The 18,992-nt window shown below is 48.3% G+C and overlaps 1 protein-coding gene across 1 annotated transcript in view; it reads left to right on the top strand.

Moving 5' to 3' along the window:
- The window catches only part of ZNF407 (zinc finger protein 407), a 448,125-nt gene extending 430,059 nt beyond the window's left edge, over nt 1-18,066 (top strand). The window contains 2 exon segments of the mRNA XM_038525764.1: nt 15,576-15,934; nt 15,936-18,066. Coding sequence (XP_038381692.1) covers nt 15,576-15,934; nt 15,936-16,883 — 1,307 coding nt within the window. The 3' untranslated portion in view covers nt 16,884-18,066.
- Nucleotides 18,067-18,992: the final 926 nt, after the last annotated feature.

Here is an 18,992-nt window from a genome sequence, read left to right as displayed (position 1 = left end):
ACTGTGGGTGTAAATTAGACAGCATATGACTGAGAACAGGAACACATTTTTCTAAATTGGCCAAAGCCTCACCCCCACCCCAGGGCAGCACTACACTGTGGCAACTCCTGTGGGGAATCAGTGTAATGTCCTGAGTACCCACTGTTAAGCTCATAGAGCAAGACTTAGGGTCTCAAGCTCTTCTGTTGCTATAGGGACACAATGTTGAAATACCTTTTTGATCTTTTTTTTTTTTTTTAATAAAAATGGAAACAGTTACCCTGTTGCCATGAATGACCTGCATTCCCCATGGCACCTCAGCAAACCGCTGGGGTTTCAGGAAGCACCTGCCCAATTGAAGAACATTTCCATTGACCTTATGTTAGTCCTCAAGACCTTGCCACCCAGAGAGGAAAAGAGGCAGGAGGACTCAGAGATGAGCTCAAAAGAAAAGTCTCTGGGGTTCAGAGACTGAAGCATCCAGAAAGAAGCCAGTGAGCTAGTTCACAGGAATGCCTTTAACCTTTGCCCCCTTTGCATTAGACCAAGAGCTCTGGCCCCATAAGTCTATGACCTGTGCTGCATCAGCATTCCTGCCCTCTCTTCCTTTGCACCCTGGGTAATCCCCAACCATAAAAGTGGACCTTTCCCCCACCCTGGGGATGAGGGCCCGGCTTGTCTCTGGCAACAGCCCTCCCCTCAGTCACCCACCACCCCACACGTCCTACTAGATGCCAGGAATCATGGAGCCATCCAGGTGCCTTCTCACACTGTGTATGTTCTGGGGAGGAGACAGGGCCAAACAAAGCATGAACCCAGTGGTAAACACATAATGAATCAGTCATGGACGTGCTGGTTATGAGCAGGACATGGTGTAAGGAGACCTTGGGGGACTCCAGGAAATCAATTCTGCAAATCTGCCCCTTCCTTCTCGGTGTCTGATGCCACAGCTGGGCATTTTCCAAGTCTCATCCACTGTGTTATTTCCTTGTTTAAACTCCCTCATTGGCCTCCGATCACTAGAGATATCCCAAGTTCAGAGCTCTGAGCCTCCCAGGACCGGGGGAGCCCTACCTACCTTTCACTCTGCTCCCCTGTCTTGCCTCCATGCTGAGACTGTAGTCAAGGCACACACTTGCTGGGTTTAGAACACACATAGAATGATGGGGGGAGGGAGTTCTCCACCTGTTTTCACTGCCTGACAAATTCCTGCTCATCTCCAAAGCCCTGGTCTTCTGTGAATACTTCTTTCCTCATCCCCACCCTAGGCCAGGTGAGGAGTTCTTCTCTCTTTGAAGGTGTGGCTATCTGAATGTATGTTACCTGATTATGTTTTATTATAATGATCTGTTATTGCCAATATTTTCAAATAATTTCTTAAAAACTAGGCCATAATTCATACTTGCCTTGCTGATAAAAAGAATTAAATACAAGGAATTTAGTGTATTTGTTGAATACATAATAATTAAGAAGATAATCTGAAATACCGAGTTCTAGATGGCACATCTAGCAGATTTAAATAATGTAAGAACGAAAACCTTAAGATATCCCTAGGGACTTCGAGAACAGTCTTGTGGGATAAGTGAGAATTTACTAGGAAACTGTTTCTTCAGTAGTTTAGAATTCTATGGAAGGGTTTCTGCCTGCTTTTCTTTGCCTTCCTGTCTCGGCAAAATCCAAATAGTAAATAATCTTCCATCTTTCTTTGATGACTCAGCATCTTTCCTGGCTCAGATCTGTCACTGGGAAGGTGATTTCTCAGTGTACAGTCCAGAACAAAATTGTGTGGAAAGCGCACCAACCCTAGGACTCTCCAAGAATGTTTGGGATTGGTTTTAAATACCTGACATATTGTCTGTTGCCTGGCGCAGCATGTCATGATGGACGAGTCAGGGCTACTTCTCCAACTCAGGCTTTCTGGCCCTACCCAGGTGTGATCCCAGAAGCTCTGTTTCCATGTGACAACTGACTACTGCCAGCCCCTTCTGCCTTTTGTGCCTTTGTGCCTTGAGGATCTCCCGGGGGATCCCCCCTCCCAATGAGCAGCTGGGGACACATGGCAGGTCTTTTGGAACCTGAGTGGGTAGTCTGGTGGTGTGGCCGCTTGCTGCCTCTGGTCAGTTGATTAGACTGTGTCTGTCATTGCCACGGGCTGATGCTCAGAGGCTTGTAATTCCTACCCTCGTGGGATGGATGGTCTTACTTCAGGATTCCAGGGACCTGCACTGTGGCTCTTATGTGGATTTACCTCATTGTCTTGGACGCCCCAGGGTGCTCTAACAAAATGCTATTCTACCAATCGGTGACTTATAAACAGCAGAAGGGTCTTGCTCACAGTTCACCTGGCTGCAAGTCCAGAATCTGGGTGCCAGCACTGTGAGGGCCCTCTTCCAGGTTGCAGACTGCCGAGTTCTCACTGTGGCCTCACATAGTGGGAAGAAGGAGCTAACTCTGTGCCCTTGTGTGAAAGCACTAATTCCATCAGGGGCGCTCCACCTTTACAACCTAATCACCTTCCAAAGGCCTTACCTCCTAATACCATCACTCGTCCCTTTGGAGATTAGGATTTCCACATAGGAATCTGGGAGGACCCAAACTTTCTGTACTTCACCCCCCAGTGCCTCCAACACCTCACCCTCTAATCAATCAGACACAGAGGCCAGGGCTACCTGTACCACTGTCTGTACCCATGACAGAGGGCCCCATGAACCCACTGCAAGCAGGATAGTAGCCAGAATTCCCTCTGCACTTGGCCCACATAAGGGGAGGTATGATGATACAGGATCCAGGGTCACTGTCAACTCACACCCCTAAGGTAATCCATTCCTCTTCCCCAGTGTCTGATGTAGGGTTCAGAACTTCTTGTCCACTGCTAGAGAGGCCCCGTGGATCTCTTGGAGGTGTCTTCAAGGCCTTTGGTCTCATGTTTTCCTTCTACATGGTGGTGTCAGGACCCCTGATAGTACTGGCTGCCCCGTCTATCTTGTTAGGCATTGCTGTAGCCACATCTCTTAGTTGCCCAGTTCACGTACCACCAAATGTGTTCCCTTCCACTGGGACATCTTCCCAGCCTCCAAGTAGACCATCACCCTGTGCCGAGGACCATGTGGCACCTGCTTCCCAGGAGGTCCCCTGTCCTCCTGTAATGCAGTGAGCGGGCCCCAGGTCCTTGCCTTACTGCCTGCTTTCTCAGGCGGTGCTCAGAGGCTCAGGCCAAGTTTAGACACACAGGAGACTCTCGTGGAGGCAGTGCTTGTGAGTGAAAAGGAGAAAAGGGAGAATGGGGGAGAGCCGCTGCACCCCTATGAAGGAAGGAGAGGGAGGAGGGAGACCGAGCAGTCAGGCTTGCAGACTGCAGTGCCAAGAACCAGGGTCACCTAGCAGAGAAGTCCCCACCGTCCCCCTGCACTCAGTCATTGCCCAGAGGCTTCTTAGGGAAGCGGGGGGGGGGGGGGGGGGGGCACCTGTTACTGTGCTTCCTGCAGCAGGGGGTCTGAGTGGTGCATTTCTACCCCCACCTCACTGCCTTTTTAAATAAACTGTAACCAATTATAGATTCTTTGGGTTTTATTCATCAAGACTTCACTGTCAGGTGATAAGATAATACAGTTGCGAACAGAAAAAAAAGGTACAGAGAAGTGAGTGCTTGAAACTCAGGAGCCTGGACAGATTCAAATATCTGGTAACAGTGAAGCAAGTTCACAGTGGGTTTGCCCTAGAAGAACTAAGTAGCCAGAGGCATGGGGGTGTTGAGCAGGAGCCAGAGATGGGATCATAGAGCTAGAATGAACCCCAGTGCTCTGACAGGCTCTCACCCAGCATGTCCTGGCAAACTTGTTTGTCAGATTCCTGAAAATGTGTCAGTCACCAGGACTGTCTGTTTTGATAGGTTCATGAATATTCAGATTTTCTGCTCCCAGCTTCAGTAGATCTAGAATCTGAATCTAAGTGATTAGCAAGGATAATAGAGGCCCTGATTTGAATCATCTTATCCCCCAAAAGCACCTCCCAGCCTCTCCTAATGGGCGCTCATTACTCCCATGTTGGGTTCATTTCTGAATCAGTGTTGAGGCCAAGCAGACTTCCCTGTAACCTCTGTTGCCCAACTCTTGCCTTCTAGGGCCATGTCAAATGGATCCCTTCACATTTCCTGTAAAGATAATCCTGAAGTGTTTGAAGAATTTATGAGTTTTCAAGCCCCCAATTATTGTTGCTTCTCTTCTCTGTATTCATGCTTATCTCTTAATGTTTTCCTTAAAATGTGGAGCACAGACCTACACAGGGCACCCTAAGTGCCATCTGACTAGTATGCCTTCTTTCTCTCCCCTTGCCTTTTGGACTCGGTACTTGTGTCGACCCAGCCGTGGCACCTGCATTGACCTTATAGGCAGCTGCAACTCGAAAGTTCTTCTCTCCCTTGCCTTGAGCATATTTTTTTCTTTAATCCTGACTGCAGGACTTTTATTGGTTTACATTAAGTGTAATTTTGTTAAATGCAAAATATACTTCGAATAGTTTAATCATAGAAGATTGTTCTACATATCTAAAGGTATTAGTCATATTACATACCAGTTTCAGATGATCTGACCTGAACTGTGATACATTTTATTTAAAATATAATAAGGTCTAACATTCACTGAGCCCAAACTATGTGTAAGGTGCAGAGCTAAGCATTTTACGTGGACTGTCTCACTCTTCAAGATAATCATTCATGTTATCCCCATTTTATAGGTTAGATTCTGAGATGTAAGGAGTTTAGGTAACTGTCTAGAACAATGAAAGACCCGAGTTCTTACAAACTAGCAAGTTAATTTGCTAAGTAAATGGATGCTAGCAGAAGACACAAGATTCCTTATATTATTACTTACAGCAGGAGCAGTAACCAAGGGGCAGTGTGTGTTCTGGTCCCCAGATCCCAACTCCCACAGGTGACATGAAGAGGTCCTATGGCACCTGTAAACAGCGGGAGAAGCATCTGGACTTCAGGAGCCCAGGTCTTTTATTATGAGCAGTGAGCTGGCCTGTCTCTCTCCCCAAAGGGATCCCTGTTTCTATCATACCGGACAATAAATATATCTGCCCTTTGCTCTGGAAAAAAACACAATATCTGTCTCCCAAGGTTGTTTGCTCTAGAAACATCCCTGAAAAGATGTAAAATAAAGGCAGTCAGTGCCTCTTGCTAAGATGTACAGAAACACAGAGATCCATGGAGAAGTGTCTTCCAACAGTGCTTGCCCAGATCATAGTGAGGAATAACATCCAGGCATGCTGACTCCATGGCTCTGCTCTTCCTGTTTACTGGAAAGGATTTTAAAGATTGTCCCTTCCGCTCTATTCTCTACTAAACATTAGTGTGAAGGGAGGTTCTCACCCTATTTTTAAAGCAGTATTTGTTAAGACCTACTATATGCCATGCATTAGAAATGCCATGGTGAATAATAGGGTCCCCACACTCTGGGGAGCTCGAGCTCTCAGTCTAGTAGAAAACATGGGCATGCTTAGGGATGATTATAATTCAGTGTGTCAGAGCTGTATACTGAGGGCAGTTAGTGCATCCACTTAATTTCTCTGTAAAACCTGAAGTGACATTCAAATTAAAGAAATGTACAATTAAAAAAATATTCTAAGTGCCTAATTTCCTGTGGATACGTTTTAATATAGTTGCCTTAGAACCTACGTATTTCTGTCATGTTTATTGAGAAACTATGTAATAGGTCATAAACGTGACAAATCACAAACGTGTTCAGGTGTATTCTTCCCAAGAACACTTGGGAACCTGCAAATTCTAGTGGCCTTGCTGCTGACGTTCAGAGGGGGCATTTCTTCTTCTGGGTTTGCTTCCAAGTGAATTAGATCCTTGCCTTGCTGTACCACTTACTGCTCAGTTCTCAGGACTGGCAGTGGTGTGATTTTATTTTCCATCGTGTTACCTCTTTTTTTTTTTTTTTTTTCATTGTGTTACCTCTTAATGAAGAGGTAATCATCCCATCTAACTTGGGTAATCATCCCATTTAACTTGATAGCCACACCACCAGCCCTGTCTGTCCTGGGCTATCATCTAGTTCAGCATAGGCGCAAGGCGGACACCTTTGCACAGGAGTGCAATGATGAGCAGAATGCAAACAGGAAAGTAAGCTGGTTAGAACACTATTAACTTTGCCTGTGCACATGTGTATGTGTGTGCCACTGTTTGTACATAAATGTATGTGTGCTTATGTGAATGTAGTTTCCAAGAAAAGATGAAAATTTGACATTGAGTAAGCATATACATTTCTTTAATTTCAGAAAGTAGCTTTCAGCCTATTGTGCAGTGAACACGATTAAATTATCTGGTGCCGTTCATGGTACAGGGGTTGTGTGTTCATTCTTGGTCAGCTGCCTCCTTGAGTATCAAGATGAGGCATCTGTTGGTGCACAGACAGCAACCAAAGGAAGTGGGGCTCCCGCTCTACTGCTTCTGCGTCCCCTGAAGCCCCACGGGGCCCAGGGCCTGGTTTTCTGTGATCTGGGCAAACAGTGACCCACCCACACACATTCTAAGCTCTTCCCTAAGCTTTGCTGGAGGTTATTTCCAGGGGTCAAAAGACCATGTATCCCTAGGAACACAGGGTGTGGCTCGCTCAGTGGCACCGTGTTTCTTGCCGGGGTTCCTGGGTTTTCATCACATGGGATGTTTGGATTTATAGGCCACTCAAGTCACCGTTCCCCATACGGAGCATTGTCAGGCATCCCTGCATGGCACGTGCCCATGACCTGACCCCGTGGGAGGACCTGGCCCTCGGGCCCCCTCCCGGTCATCCTGTGACCCCCACGCATGGCTGCAGATGGCCCCTCACACCCTGGCCTGCATATGAGCCTGCCCAGCCCAGAACCTCTCAGCCCTTACACATTTAGCAACCCGATGGTGACATTAGAGAGACTACTTTCAAGTTTGCACCCCCATGTGACCTATGTAGTCATGCACCATGCTGGGCACAGCTTGATCCCCTGCCGCACCCTCTCACCGGCAGGTGCCACGGACGTCCACTCCAGCACTTCCCACGGGGTGTGTGTCGCCCCTTAGATGTGACACACAGACACACAGACCTAGCAGCCACGTGTCCTGCCCGTTCTGGCCGTAGAAGGCACCCCTCAGATTTGTCATGTCCTGAAAGGATTCCCCTCGCACTCCCCTGCCCCTCAGATCCAGCAGGTGCGTGGAAGGTATGTGCCTCCATCTCCTACACCTCAGGTTTCATTCATGTGCTGCATTTTACTCCACATTTTAATTTGCAAGTTTGTTTTTATTCTGGCCATTTGAAAGCAGGGGTGCAGGCCTCATCATGTGTCTTTTGTTTGGTATCTTCTTAATCAGTTTTAAACTTTACTACCCAGGCATATAGATGTCCTGCAAGTTTAACAAAGGAGGTATTTAGGAAGATGTTCAAAACAAAGATCGTAGTAGCCACTGGTTAAAAAGAAAAGAAGTTTTCACTTTCCGCCTTAACCATGGCAGCATCTGTACCCCCACCCCCAGCCCTGCTGCCCCCGCCACTTTGTCCTCGCATGCAGAGAAGGCAGGAGCCAGGCTAGCCTGAGACCGTGGCCAGCCCCACAGGGGCTCCACCTGAGTCGGTCAGGCTGTGCAGATCCACACACGACCACTGCTCACTCCGACTTTTACAGGATGCACCGGACTGTTGTGAGTTGCCTCGGTTTACTCTGCTCGTCCTGGATGTCGCTGTGAACACAGTGCTGGAGCATCCTCGGCACTTGTGGCTACACCCAGGTGACCGTGACCTCTAACACCATATGAATGTCTTCACGTCCCAGACTCACGTGTTTGCTGTCTTTGGACCTCATCCTTGTGAGGCCATCCTTGTCTGGCCACCACATGAAGTTCAGGGTCCCCTCACCCACACAAGCCAGCTTCATAGGAAAATAGCAGTGATGTGCCCAGAACAGATGATTCATTTTAATATGTGGAGAAGATATTCGCATTGTTTGAAGTGTACACAAGCAGCTGCTGTCATTCGGCTATGAGCAGATGTTAGGCCTCCAAAAGCTTTGCTGATAATTAAAATACTAACAGTGAGCGTTTTGCCCCAGCTGCAGGTTCTGTTTACTGTAAATTTGATTTTAATGGTGCCTTGGTGCTGTTACTGAGGAGCGCTTTGCTTTTTACCTTCATACAGAAATGTCTGCAATGAAGACAAATGTCTGTTTCCTCTCATTTCCTCGGGAAAGATGTGACGATACTGTAATGTACGGGAAATCTGAACGTGCCTATGAAAATGAGTGCAATCTTTTTTATAGGGTTTGCCCAAAAAAACAAAAGGAGACAAGTTTAATCTGCCTTGTTAGCCCCATAAGCCGGCCTTGCAAGAGGAACGCCCCACTAACAACATTGGCTGGCTCCTTATTTGCATAATTTTACCTTTTAAAATGTGTGTGATGTGCACAACTTTTGAAAAATAGGCCTTGTCTCCTAATATTGTGTTATCTATACTGGGAGTTTTATACGCCTGTCAGAGGACAGTAGGAAAAGATCGTCAGGCCCCCTAATTTCTTGATTCCGTAATGCGAGAAAGAATGTCAGTGCTAGTTTGAATGGAACAGAGGAGGCGGCCTCACAGCAGGCCCCGGGCTGCTGCTCACCGGGGGCTTCGAAGGAAGCTTCCAAAGCTGCAAGCCTGGCCTTCCACGGCTCCAGTCAAGGCTCTGGGCTCCTCGGATGCATTCATTGGTACCCACCGAGACTGGGACAGACAGACCTGGTGCAGAGAGTGGGGTGAGGGCTGGGGCCTCCCCCTCACTTTGCTCCTGATGCAACTTAAGACATTTGAGCACTTTCTTCTAGCAAATCAACTGGCGATTTTTAAGAAGCGTTCTTCGTGGGTAAAGGACAAGATCAGAGCACTTTACCATTTAACTTTAAAACCCCATCTTATCACCCTTGTGAAGCATGATGACACCATCTCTGTCACAGGAGTCCAGTTTCCAAAGTTCTGTGGCAGTCGCCGGTCATCTGTCAGCAATGCCTGCCGGCCTCTACCTCAGCCAGGAAACGGTTAACCACACCCTCCCCTTGACATTCCTCCCAAAAAGCCTGTCAGGATAACCTTAAAGCATCGCTCTTATCTTCTTGCCTAAGATTTGTGTGCATGGCTCCCATTAGATCTTCATGCATGGAAATGATGATATATACCTAGGAGTCTGATATAATACAAAATTTCTTAGGGTTTGTGACTTTAAAGGTAAAATATTGTCTTTTATTCTTTGTCACTCTTCAGTGCCCGTGGAAATATCTAGGCCCATGGAGACTGTTCATGGTAAAGCTAGAAACCTGGCCAGTCATGTATTTCTAACTTGAGATAAAATTTATTCTTAGTTTTTTCTGAATATCTTAGAATTTCTTTCAGGGGTCATATCCGATTATCTTTGATCACTACCAATCATAAATGTAGTACTAATGATAATTGAGAAAAAAGGACTAAAACTTTTGTCATCTAAATCTGTGTCCTAATACTATAAGTATTCCTTCGGTAAAAATTGCACAGTGTATTTTATAAAATTGTATATTTAAACTTATGCAGAAGGGTCTGTCAGAAATGATGCAGACTTCAGTTAATTTTTCATAGGAAAACATTTTCTTCCTCTCTTCTTATACAACAGTGGCCTTCAGGAAATTGAGGACAGGGTGACAGCTATTACTGTAACTCTGTAACATCTCTCTTTACACTTTTTTTTTTTTTGGTACAAAGCAGATGTTTACCAAAATGCCTTGTAATTATTATGTTGCACTGTAAATACAATCCTTAGGCTAGTTCATAGCAGAATGACCAGACAGGTCTGTGCTCTGAAATAAATCTCACCAGTACAGCTACCATTGTTAACCAGCACCTGAGACTAGAAATCATTTTAATTCTGTATCTCCAGTTACCTAAATATTTCTGATCTGTGTGTGAATTTTATTCACACTGACCAGAACACATTTCTAACCCTTGAAAATAATAGTCATAAGGTATTGACCATCCTCTGTTCTCTCAAAAAAAGAAAAAAAAAAATTTTTTGGGTGGCAAAATTGTCATTTTGGAATGAGGTCATAGGACAGAGAGGTTGCTCTCACCTGATACAGTTCTTAACCGGGTTGGATTCTTTCTTAAATCCCTGGAATAGAGTTTTCCTTCAGGGATGTCAGGTGGTACAGAGCATTTGGCCCAGGAAGCTCTCCCTAATTTGTGCTGTGTTCACACAGAAAGCCCTCACTTCTTCCAAACCAGGTTTCAGTGGGCGCTCTCTTAGGGGCATCCTGCAGCAAGACCTGTAATTATTATTGTCCAAAGAATGACTATACCATAGAGCAATTATTGATATTGCTTTGACTGGCTGTGCTATTGTAGGAATAATTTATCCCCTGCCTCGAAATTTCTACAAGGTTATATTGCATTGAATTTTAATTTGTCATTTTTTCTGCTCTCACTTGAAAAACTTATAAGCTTTTGTGACATTAAAATATGGTTCTAATTTATTAGCATAATCTGTTAATATTGTTTCATTTTAATAGACATTAAGTATGATTTCTTAACGTTCTTGTTAAAATTACATCTTAAAATTGAAGTCAAGAAAAATTATATGTGGCTTAAGAATCACAGTGTCATGTGTGCCCCAAATTTTTATATGAAAAGTATTACTTTTTTTAATCGCGTCATATTTGAGGTGCTTTAACAATGACAATGAGCCAGCCTCGCATTTTCAGGCTCAGGGCCCTTCCAGAACACCAGATCTCAAGCACACGTAGCAGGAGTGCCTCTTTGTCGGCTGGGTGGAGTGCTCCCCGATTCCTGACCCCTTTAACATAGTCCATTAGATCTTTAAAAAAAAAAAGAAAAAAAGAAAAAGAAATAACAATATAGATAAAACACAGAATCTGACCTAACCAGACACTGTATAAGCATGTAGTACACTTTCAGGAGAAGCTTCAAGATTTAAAATAAATGCGGCTGATCGCCACGCGAATGTCAGCACAAGCTTCCCCACGCACGAGGCATCCAGCCCCACACAAGCCTTTTTAATGCTGTCTTTATCTGCTACGCGATGCATGAAATCTACTTTCAGTTTTAGAACTGCCGGCAACCTTTGACCCCTTTCCTGGAGACACAATGTGACCTTTCCATTGTCATCGGCTTTCATTCTCCTGAAAATTCTATGAATTTTTATTACAAGTTTTTTTTTTTTTTTTTTTTTTAAGCCACACTGAGGCTTCAACAAATTACTTGACGCAGATGAGATGAAGTTGTTGAAGTGGCGTTAGATAAGTTTTACAGCCAGCATGGGCGCCGCCGTGGAGTCCAGGCCTGTGTCCTGCAATGTCATACGCCAGTAACTGCTGAGACTACTATTGGATAAATACATCATTTTATGGAACATTGATTGTTCTATAAACCCAATGGAGTATTATGCTCTATGATCAAACCATTTAGATTGTGTGTAGAGCACAGAAAATGCCATATTCAGGATGGTACTAAAAGTGCCATTTGTGTATTTTATGGATGTCATTACAGGGGAAACTTCTCTCTGTAGGCCCTGTTTACTGCAAAATTTTTTAGTCTGTAATGACATTTTTCATTCACAACGTATGCCTTCAAGAGAGGGGGCCCTTGTTTTATTTGTTTCATTCGAGTTTACTGCACAAATTCTGTACATTTTAATTAAATGTAAGCTTAACAAAAGCATAAGGTATTTATTCTGTGAGAAAGAGCAATGACAGTAACAAAAGAATAACACACACACAGAAAGGAAGCAGTCAGGTGCTAAACCCTATTTGCAGCTTCCCAGAAGCCCCCAGACAGCCAAACAGAGCCATCAGCACGGTTTGGCACGGTTTGGGGGGGTATGAGTCTCGACATCTTAACCCCTCCACCGCTGCACGACAGTTCGTGGTTTTCAACTCCAAAGATGCTCTCCTCAAGAAGAGACTGGATCTCCTAATGACCTCCTGGGGAAGGGAGCTTAATTCGGAATCATTTCCCAGAAAACAAACCCTCCACTCCCTGAAAAGCCCTTCTCATTTCAACCAAGTTGTAGACTTTCCATGCGTTTAGCTATGAGAAGGGCCTATAATATCTCTGTATTCCCGAAGGCAAACAGGCAGTAAGTTGGGATTTTTCAGAAACAGGCAGGAGGCTGCATTTTAACCTATTTGCCCCTTCTGCACAGAGCAATTTATGGTCCTCTTATAAACAGGTCCAAAAAGGCTGAATCAGATGCACGGTTTGATTAGCTACTATTACCACACCGGAACCCGATGTTGTCTTTGAAAGATACAAAGCACAGTGCAAATATTATGTTGGGCGGCCGTGCTCCATTAAAGATTTGTGTACTTTGGGCCTCATAATGGTGACTAAGCAGGTAAGGATAAGCCTGTACAAAGTTCCTGTTTTCCAAATACTGAATCCATTTGGCCATTTGCATTGGTGAGCTTTACGGTTCATATTTACTAGAAAGAGCTCAGAAATTGAAGTTGATGTGCCCAGTAAATTCTTGGTCATAGCCCAGTTAGAATGCAAAGTTACAGTAGAGATTCACATTAGTTTAAATGACACTTGAACTTCTGCATAGCTCCACATTAATTCATTATGGGCGAAATGGAGGAATCTTCAGTGGGTGAATCTTTTTCAATCTGATTGAGGCTGTTACATTTTATAGGTGCTATTTTTCAAAGCAGTACTGACAGCACTCGAAGTTATTAAATTGCTGAATCAAAAGATGGACCTGCACTCGCATTTATGAACTGTGATGGAGTAGCGGGGCTCGCGCCGAACTGCGGCGAAGATGTTGGCAGTGTCAGGCTTCATCACATGCCGCCGTGACAGTAGTGTTTACCCTTGTAGTTCACTTTAATGGTCTGGAAGTGGCTTAACCCACCTCTGGATTCAAATAAATCCAGCAAGTAGTTCAGAATAGCATCATTATCAGTGCTGCAAGGGATTCAGAGGATAATTCTACCCCTGAGAGACTTTGCGTCCAATTGCAGACTGAGGAAGGGCCTGCAGCTCGTAGGCTTGCTCTCGGAGGCCGTCAGAGCCCCTGAGACCTGGTGGGGCTCCCACCTGCCGTCCTTTCACCTGCTTCTGACATCGAGGCAGGATCCTCTTCTGTGGTTAATTGGGGCTGATCTGAAGGCTGCCTTCTTTATTTCTGTGTCTGTATTTCTTAATTTCTCCCACTGCCCCCCCTCCCCCCAAACTCTAAATTAGAGAAAATGACCTTGGAGTTAAGAGAATAGATGGAACCGAGCACATCAAGCGCAGGGTGTGATGATGACAACATGCAGAGGCAGACGGGATCAAGCTCAGGGTGACAAAGGCAGGTGGACCGATTCCATCCCGGAGAGAGAAGCGGAGGGTCAGGGAGCAGTTGCAGGCACAAGCAGGTCCAAGTATGTTGGGCCCTGAGCCCCCAGGTCCCGGTACACGGCACTGAGCAGTTGTAAACATGGGTGTGCACAGAGGTGTGGACAGGGGGGGCTCTATGGAACGGCCTGGCCTCACCTGGCCTGCTGCTGCCAACGTCTTTGAAGAGAGAGATTTTAGGGAGATTACAAATTCAGAAGCTAAACTGGGAGATGAGGCCGAAGGATAGAACAGGATTTGGCCCTTCTCCTGAGGACCTGTGAGGTTAACCTCCTCTGGTGCTTTCACCTTCCCCAGGGTGAGCTTTTCTCTCACAAAACAGGGGAAGGGGTAGGGAAGACAGGAGGAGGGAGGAAGGGGCATCCCAGCAGGCACATCCCTGGGCAGAACAGGTTACATGCACTGGGTTGATCCCCAGAAACTCGCATAGGCTCATAGAACCTTTGGAAAGTCTTCAGAGCACCTGGAGGTAGGAGTCCCCAGTATGGAAACCCACCGATGCCCTGTGACCCCCAGCCCCTAGCACCGTGTGGCAGGCCTTCAGGAGCTGCTTGCTCACTGAGCCATGAGAAGGAGCAAGCTTTCATGCTCCCAGCTTGGTGTCCTCTTTCCTTGGAGGGTAAACGAGACCAACGGAGCTACACTGCAGTGAGGCAAGTCATTGAGCTGGAATCATTGCCGCTTTGGACTGTCCCCCGAGCCAATTCAGTTGTCCTTTACAATGTGATGGCCAGCTTCTGCCTGGCTGGTGAGAGCCTGGCCAGGCCTGGCCCCTCCAATCAGCGCCGCCCCCCCGCCAGTCAGGGTGTTCCATAATCCCTGCAGGAGCCAAAGGGAGCAGGAGGTGCTGCTACTGGAGCTCGTCCTACTTGACGCCATGCATCTTCTCCTGACCCAGGAGTCAGTGATCCCATCAACTTCCTAAGAGTCACACCATAGAGAGGCGTCTGAGGAAGGACAATGTCAACTAGTCCTCATAGGTGTTTAAGAAGATGGATTACCTGTACCCTTTCTTTCCTCACTGGGAGCCAGAGCCTCAGAGGCCCGAAGAACATGGTGGCAAAAAACCGATCCCATGAACTTGCTTGTGGTGAGCTTCATTCCAGTTACTTCCATGCACACACCGGCAGCTGCCACAGGGAGACCCTTCACTCCCTCTGCCTCTCGCATGAAGGGGATGCTGTGGTCGGCCTTCCCCTGACCTCTGAGTGTTGAATGTGCAGGCACAGAACAGCAAAGCTTCATGGCAGTGTAGGTGGAATGGGCCAGGAGCTTGCACTGTTAGATCTTAGTGAGATTCTGAATCTAGGACCATTGCCCACGGTATGGGTGTGAGCCTGGTGTGTCCTCTTGGCAAATATGATTTGACAGCTTGTATGGCTCCTGCTTGAGATTCCGAACCCGCTGGAGGCGGGCCTTGTCTGGGGTCTGTGAGGTCCCCCAACACAGTAAGCAAACTCATTTTGTTTTTAAGAGATCGAACAATACATAATCTTATCATTGTCTTTCCTTTGCTAAGGATAAAATGTGCTTTGTTAAAAATGACCTACATTACATTAAAGAGAGTAACACGGGATATATCAAGACTATGGTGGCCACTGAGACACGGATACTCCTGCAGATCAGTGATAGGTCATTCTCTTCCTTTGGGGGGAAGAGGCAATAGTAAGAACACTGATAGAAAATCAGGGATTTAAAGACGAAAATAGGAACTGTGTTTAAAGAGTCCGTCTCTTTTGATGGAAATAAAGATTACAGTTTTCAGTAATACTTCTCCCCATCAAGTTATTACGTGAGCATTTGCCTGTGTCTCAGATGGTGCAGGGGAGGTGGGTGAGCATGCGCTCGTCCTGTGTCCTCCTCACACCTGTTCATAAACTTACAGGAAGATCCTGCTACTGTCCTCTGATCTTCCCTTCCCACCAGTGACTGAATGTCGTGTTGGAAACGACAGTGACTCCTTCCCGCTGGCTGCTGGGAGTGGTCGCGGGACCCTCAAACTGGGAGGACGGGAACGGCCAGTTCACTATCACCTGTGTGCCCCTGAGCCGGTGGCTGAGCCCTAAGTCCCCGTAATCGGCCACCGCAGAGTGTGGCTCCCATAGTGCTTCTGCTGAGGGTTTAGAGCTTCTACGAAGAGTTGTCTTGCTTGTAAGCCTGAAGGTCGTTTTCTGGGCTCTAACTGGTCCCTGTCTCCCATAGGCATCGTGTCCAAGTCCTATGAATGCCGTTTGAAGGGCCAAGGAGCCACGTTCGTGGAGACGGACAGCCCGTTCACGGCGGCCACACTGGCAGAGGCGTCCCCCGTCAAGGAGAGGCCCCTGAGGAGCGGCAGGCGGCAGGCGGCGGCACCCGAGCAGGTCCAGCAGGTCATCATCATCCAGGGCTATGACGGGGAGTTCGCCCTGGACGCCTCGGTGGAGGAGACGGCCGCTGCCACACTGCAGACACTGGCGCTGGCTGGCCAGGTGGCCCGGGTGGTACACATCACGGAAGATGGGCAGGTCATCACCGCGGCTCAGAGCAGTGCACATGTGGGCGGCGTGGCCCCCGGGCCGGTTCCTGCCCGAGCAGGTGGTGGTCGTGGGGGGCCCAGTGGACAGCCACGCTGGGGATGAGCCCCTGAGCCCAGGCGGCACCGTGATCCAACAGGTGACCAAGCAGGAGCTCCTGGACCTCGCCGAGGCTGGCGTCCCTCCGCCCGATGCGGCCTCGGCCCTAGACGCCCTGCTGTGCGCGGTCACTGAGCTGGGGGGCGCAGATGGCCGGGCAGGGCCCGATGACAAGGGCAGGCCCAGCCCCGAGGATGCGCTGGGCCGGCTGCCGGGTCAGGAGGTGCCGGCTGCCACCGCCGCACAGCCCGGGGCCCCCGAGCCCCACGTGTTCCCTGACCCCCGGGAGGCCGCGGTGGCAGAGGCCATGGGGGCGCTGCCCCGGGCGCTGGGGCCCTCGGGCGCCCCACAGGAGCGAGCGCAGCTGGCCTTCAAGAAGGTGGTCCAGGGCGTGCTGCAGTTTGCTGTGTGCGACCCGGCAGCGGCCGGGCAGCTCATGAAGGAGGGCGTGACGCAGGTGATCGTGAATGAGGAGGGCACCGTGCACATGCTGGCCCGGGAGGGCTCCCAGATCATCATGCGGGAGGCCGAGGCGCACGGGCAGCACGTGGGGCTGGCCGAGCCTGACGGGGAGATCTCGCAGATCATCGTCACCGAGGAGCTGGTCCAGGCCATGGTGCAGGAGTCGGCGGGCGGCTTTCCCGAAGGCGCCACTCACTACATCGTGACCGAGCTGCCCCCGGGCGTGCAGGACGACGCGGGCCTCTATTCGCACACCGTCATCGAGGCGGCTGACTCTCAGGAGCTTCTGCAGGCCGGGGCTGCTCTCGGTGCCGAGGCCATGGTCCCGAACGGCACGGAACAGTTGACGAGCATGGTCATCTACACCCAGGAGGGCTCCCCAGCTGCCACTGTCATTCAGAGCCAAAGAGAGAGTAATGAGCTCCGGGAAGCCTGAGCGCAGACCTTCACACCTGGCACAGGGTGGACACGTGTGGACGTGGGCAGCCAGGGTTGGCGTGGGCCCGGCCTTCCTGGGTTGGCTGGTGCAGAGGCCTCAGGGCAGTGGTGCGGCCCCCAGAGGGATCAGGTCCACACGGACTGTGCACCGGTCCCATGTCCAGGGGGTGGAGGGCACCTCCGCCAGCAGCCCCCTCCCCCAAGTCCCAGCCACCAGGAAGGCCAGGCGGTGCCGCTGGGCCTGAGCCCTGTGCCAGCTGCACCTGTTTCCTGTTTAGTTCTTTTGTGACTGGTCTTTTCCCTCCATCCATCCCTCTGCCGAGGAGAAGCCACATTGTTTCTGTTTCCGACCCCCAAACCCACCCACCCACCCCCAGCAAATGTTTTCCCATTTGGGTTATCAAAGGATTGTGCCTGGCGGTGGAGAAGTCAGAACAGTGTATCTTGTGGCCTGAGACATGCCCATTCGTGCAGCCCAGCATGTAGCCATTTTAACATTTTATTCAATATTTGGTTAAAAATTGCAGCTACAAGTCTTGACGGTCTTGAGCAGTCCACCCTTGTTCATTTTCTGAGATCACAGGATCACAGTATCCCCAGACCAAAGGAAGACCTGCCAGTTCATGTCTCACATCAGTTTCCTGTCCCCAGACGCGGTGGGGGTGTCCCTAGCTCTGGTTGCACTCTGCTTCAAAGACACCCTCTCAAGCCTACCGCTGAGAAAAGCCTTGACGTTTCTATTGGATTAAAATACACGTTGGTTAAGACAACCCAGTGCTTCTAATTCTGACTTCGTTTCATACAATAAAGTCTATATATGAAATGTGCACTCTGGAAAATAGTGTTCATACCAATATATTGCTTTTATAACAAATGTTTCTTCATATTGATACCATTTTTGCGAGATTTATTTGTGACTTATGTCCGTGGAAAGGAGCTGACATTAACATTAATACCAGAAAGCCGCGCCCCTGCAGCCCCAGCCCTGCCCAGCATCATCTGTGTTTAGTTGTGGGTTCGCTGCAAATGTGGAATGCAAGTGTGTGTTCTAGTAACTCACTTCTTGATTTGATTGCTCTTCATCCTTTTCCAAAAGTGTAAAAACACTTCCCTCCCCCAAATGCAAAAGTTTTTTGTTCTATTTTTTTTCTTTGAAATAAAATTATAGCATTGAAAGAGAAGGATGTCCTCTTCTGTCCAGCAGCCTGCCGGCGGGCAGCTCCCAACCCCAGAAAGCAAGTCCCGTGTCCCACGGCCTCCTCTCCCTCTCTGGCCTCCAGGGCGCTGGGCCGCGTGGGCACCTCCAGAGGCCTCGCGCCGTCCTCGGAGGGTTTAGCACGTGGCCCAGGCAAACAGTGGCGACAGTGGCATATTCCACAGTTACAGGACCTAAACATTGGAAGGAGCAGACACATGAGCAAAGAGGAAGAGAAAATAGTCCCTTTTTAAAAGTTTACACTAATGCGCCATCTAAGATCCCCTCCCGAGAGCAGGGGTGGGAGGGCGCCAGCTGTGAAGGGGAGCCCAGCCCTTCTCGAAGCCTCGCCCTCGTCGTGGCTTGGCGTCTGGCCGTCCCAGGACCACCCCCCTTGACACAAGCTGTCCCTCGCCCCCGACCCCCCAAAAAATGGAAGGTAAAATTTCACGTTTGACACTGAGATTCATAATTAGCTGAGTATAACTTGCTCATGTTTCTTAAAAATGGCAGGGCAGTTCACTTCTCTTTAAACAACTTGTCTTCAGCAAACAGTGACAGGATCAACTCCTGTTTGTTATCAGGATAAAGGTGACCTTTATAAAGTGATGCCCCTCTCCAAGCTTCTCATACATGTTGGAGAGCGAGAGAGAGGAGGGGGAAGATGTTTTCTGGCGGAAATATTTCTTTCTGATCATTCCCCCCGTTAGCTGCTGTCCACGGCCCTTGGCTCAGATGCTAATTCCTAACGGTGCTCCGTCCTGTATGGCTAACCTTTCTGCCCAGGCTGTTGACACCGACATGCTGCAGTTTACCGTTTGTGATTTATTTAGGATAAATATGTCTCAGGTGGCATTTAATCCTTCATAAAACCAGTGTAGCCTGCAGTGTCAAACCAGCAATCACGTTGTA

The sequence above is a fragment of the Canis lupus genome, chromosome 1 (assembly GCF_011100685.1).
Source record: "Canis lupus familiaris isolate Mischka breed German Shepherd chromosome 1, alternate assembly UU_Cfam_GSD_1.0, whole genome shotgun sequence".
NCBI classification, from domain to species: domain Eukaryota; kingdom Metazoa; phylum Chordata; class Mammalia; order Carnivora; family Canidae; genus Canis; species Canis lupus.
Note: the sequence above shows the minus strand (reverse complement) of the source record. Positions and strands in the feature narration are given on the sequence as shown.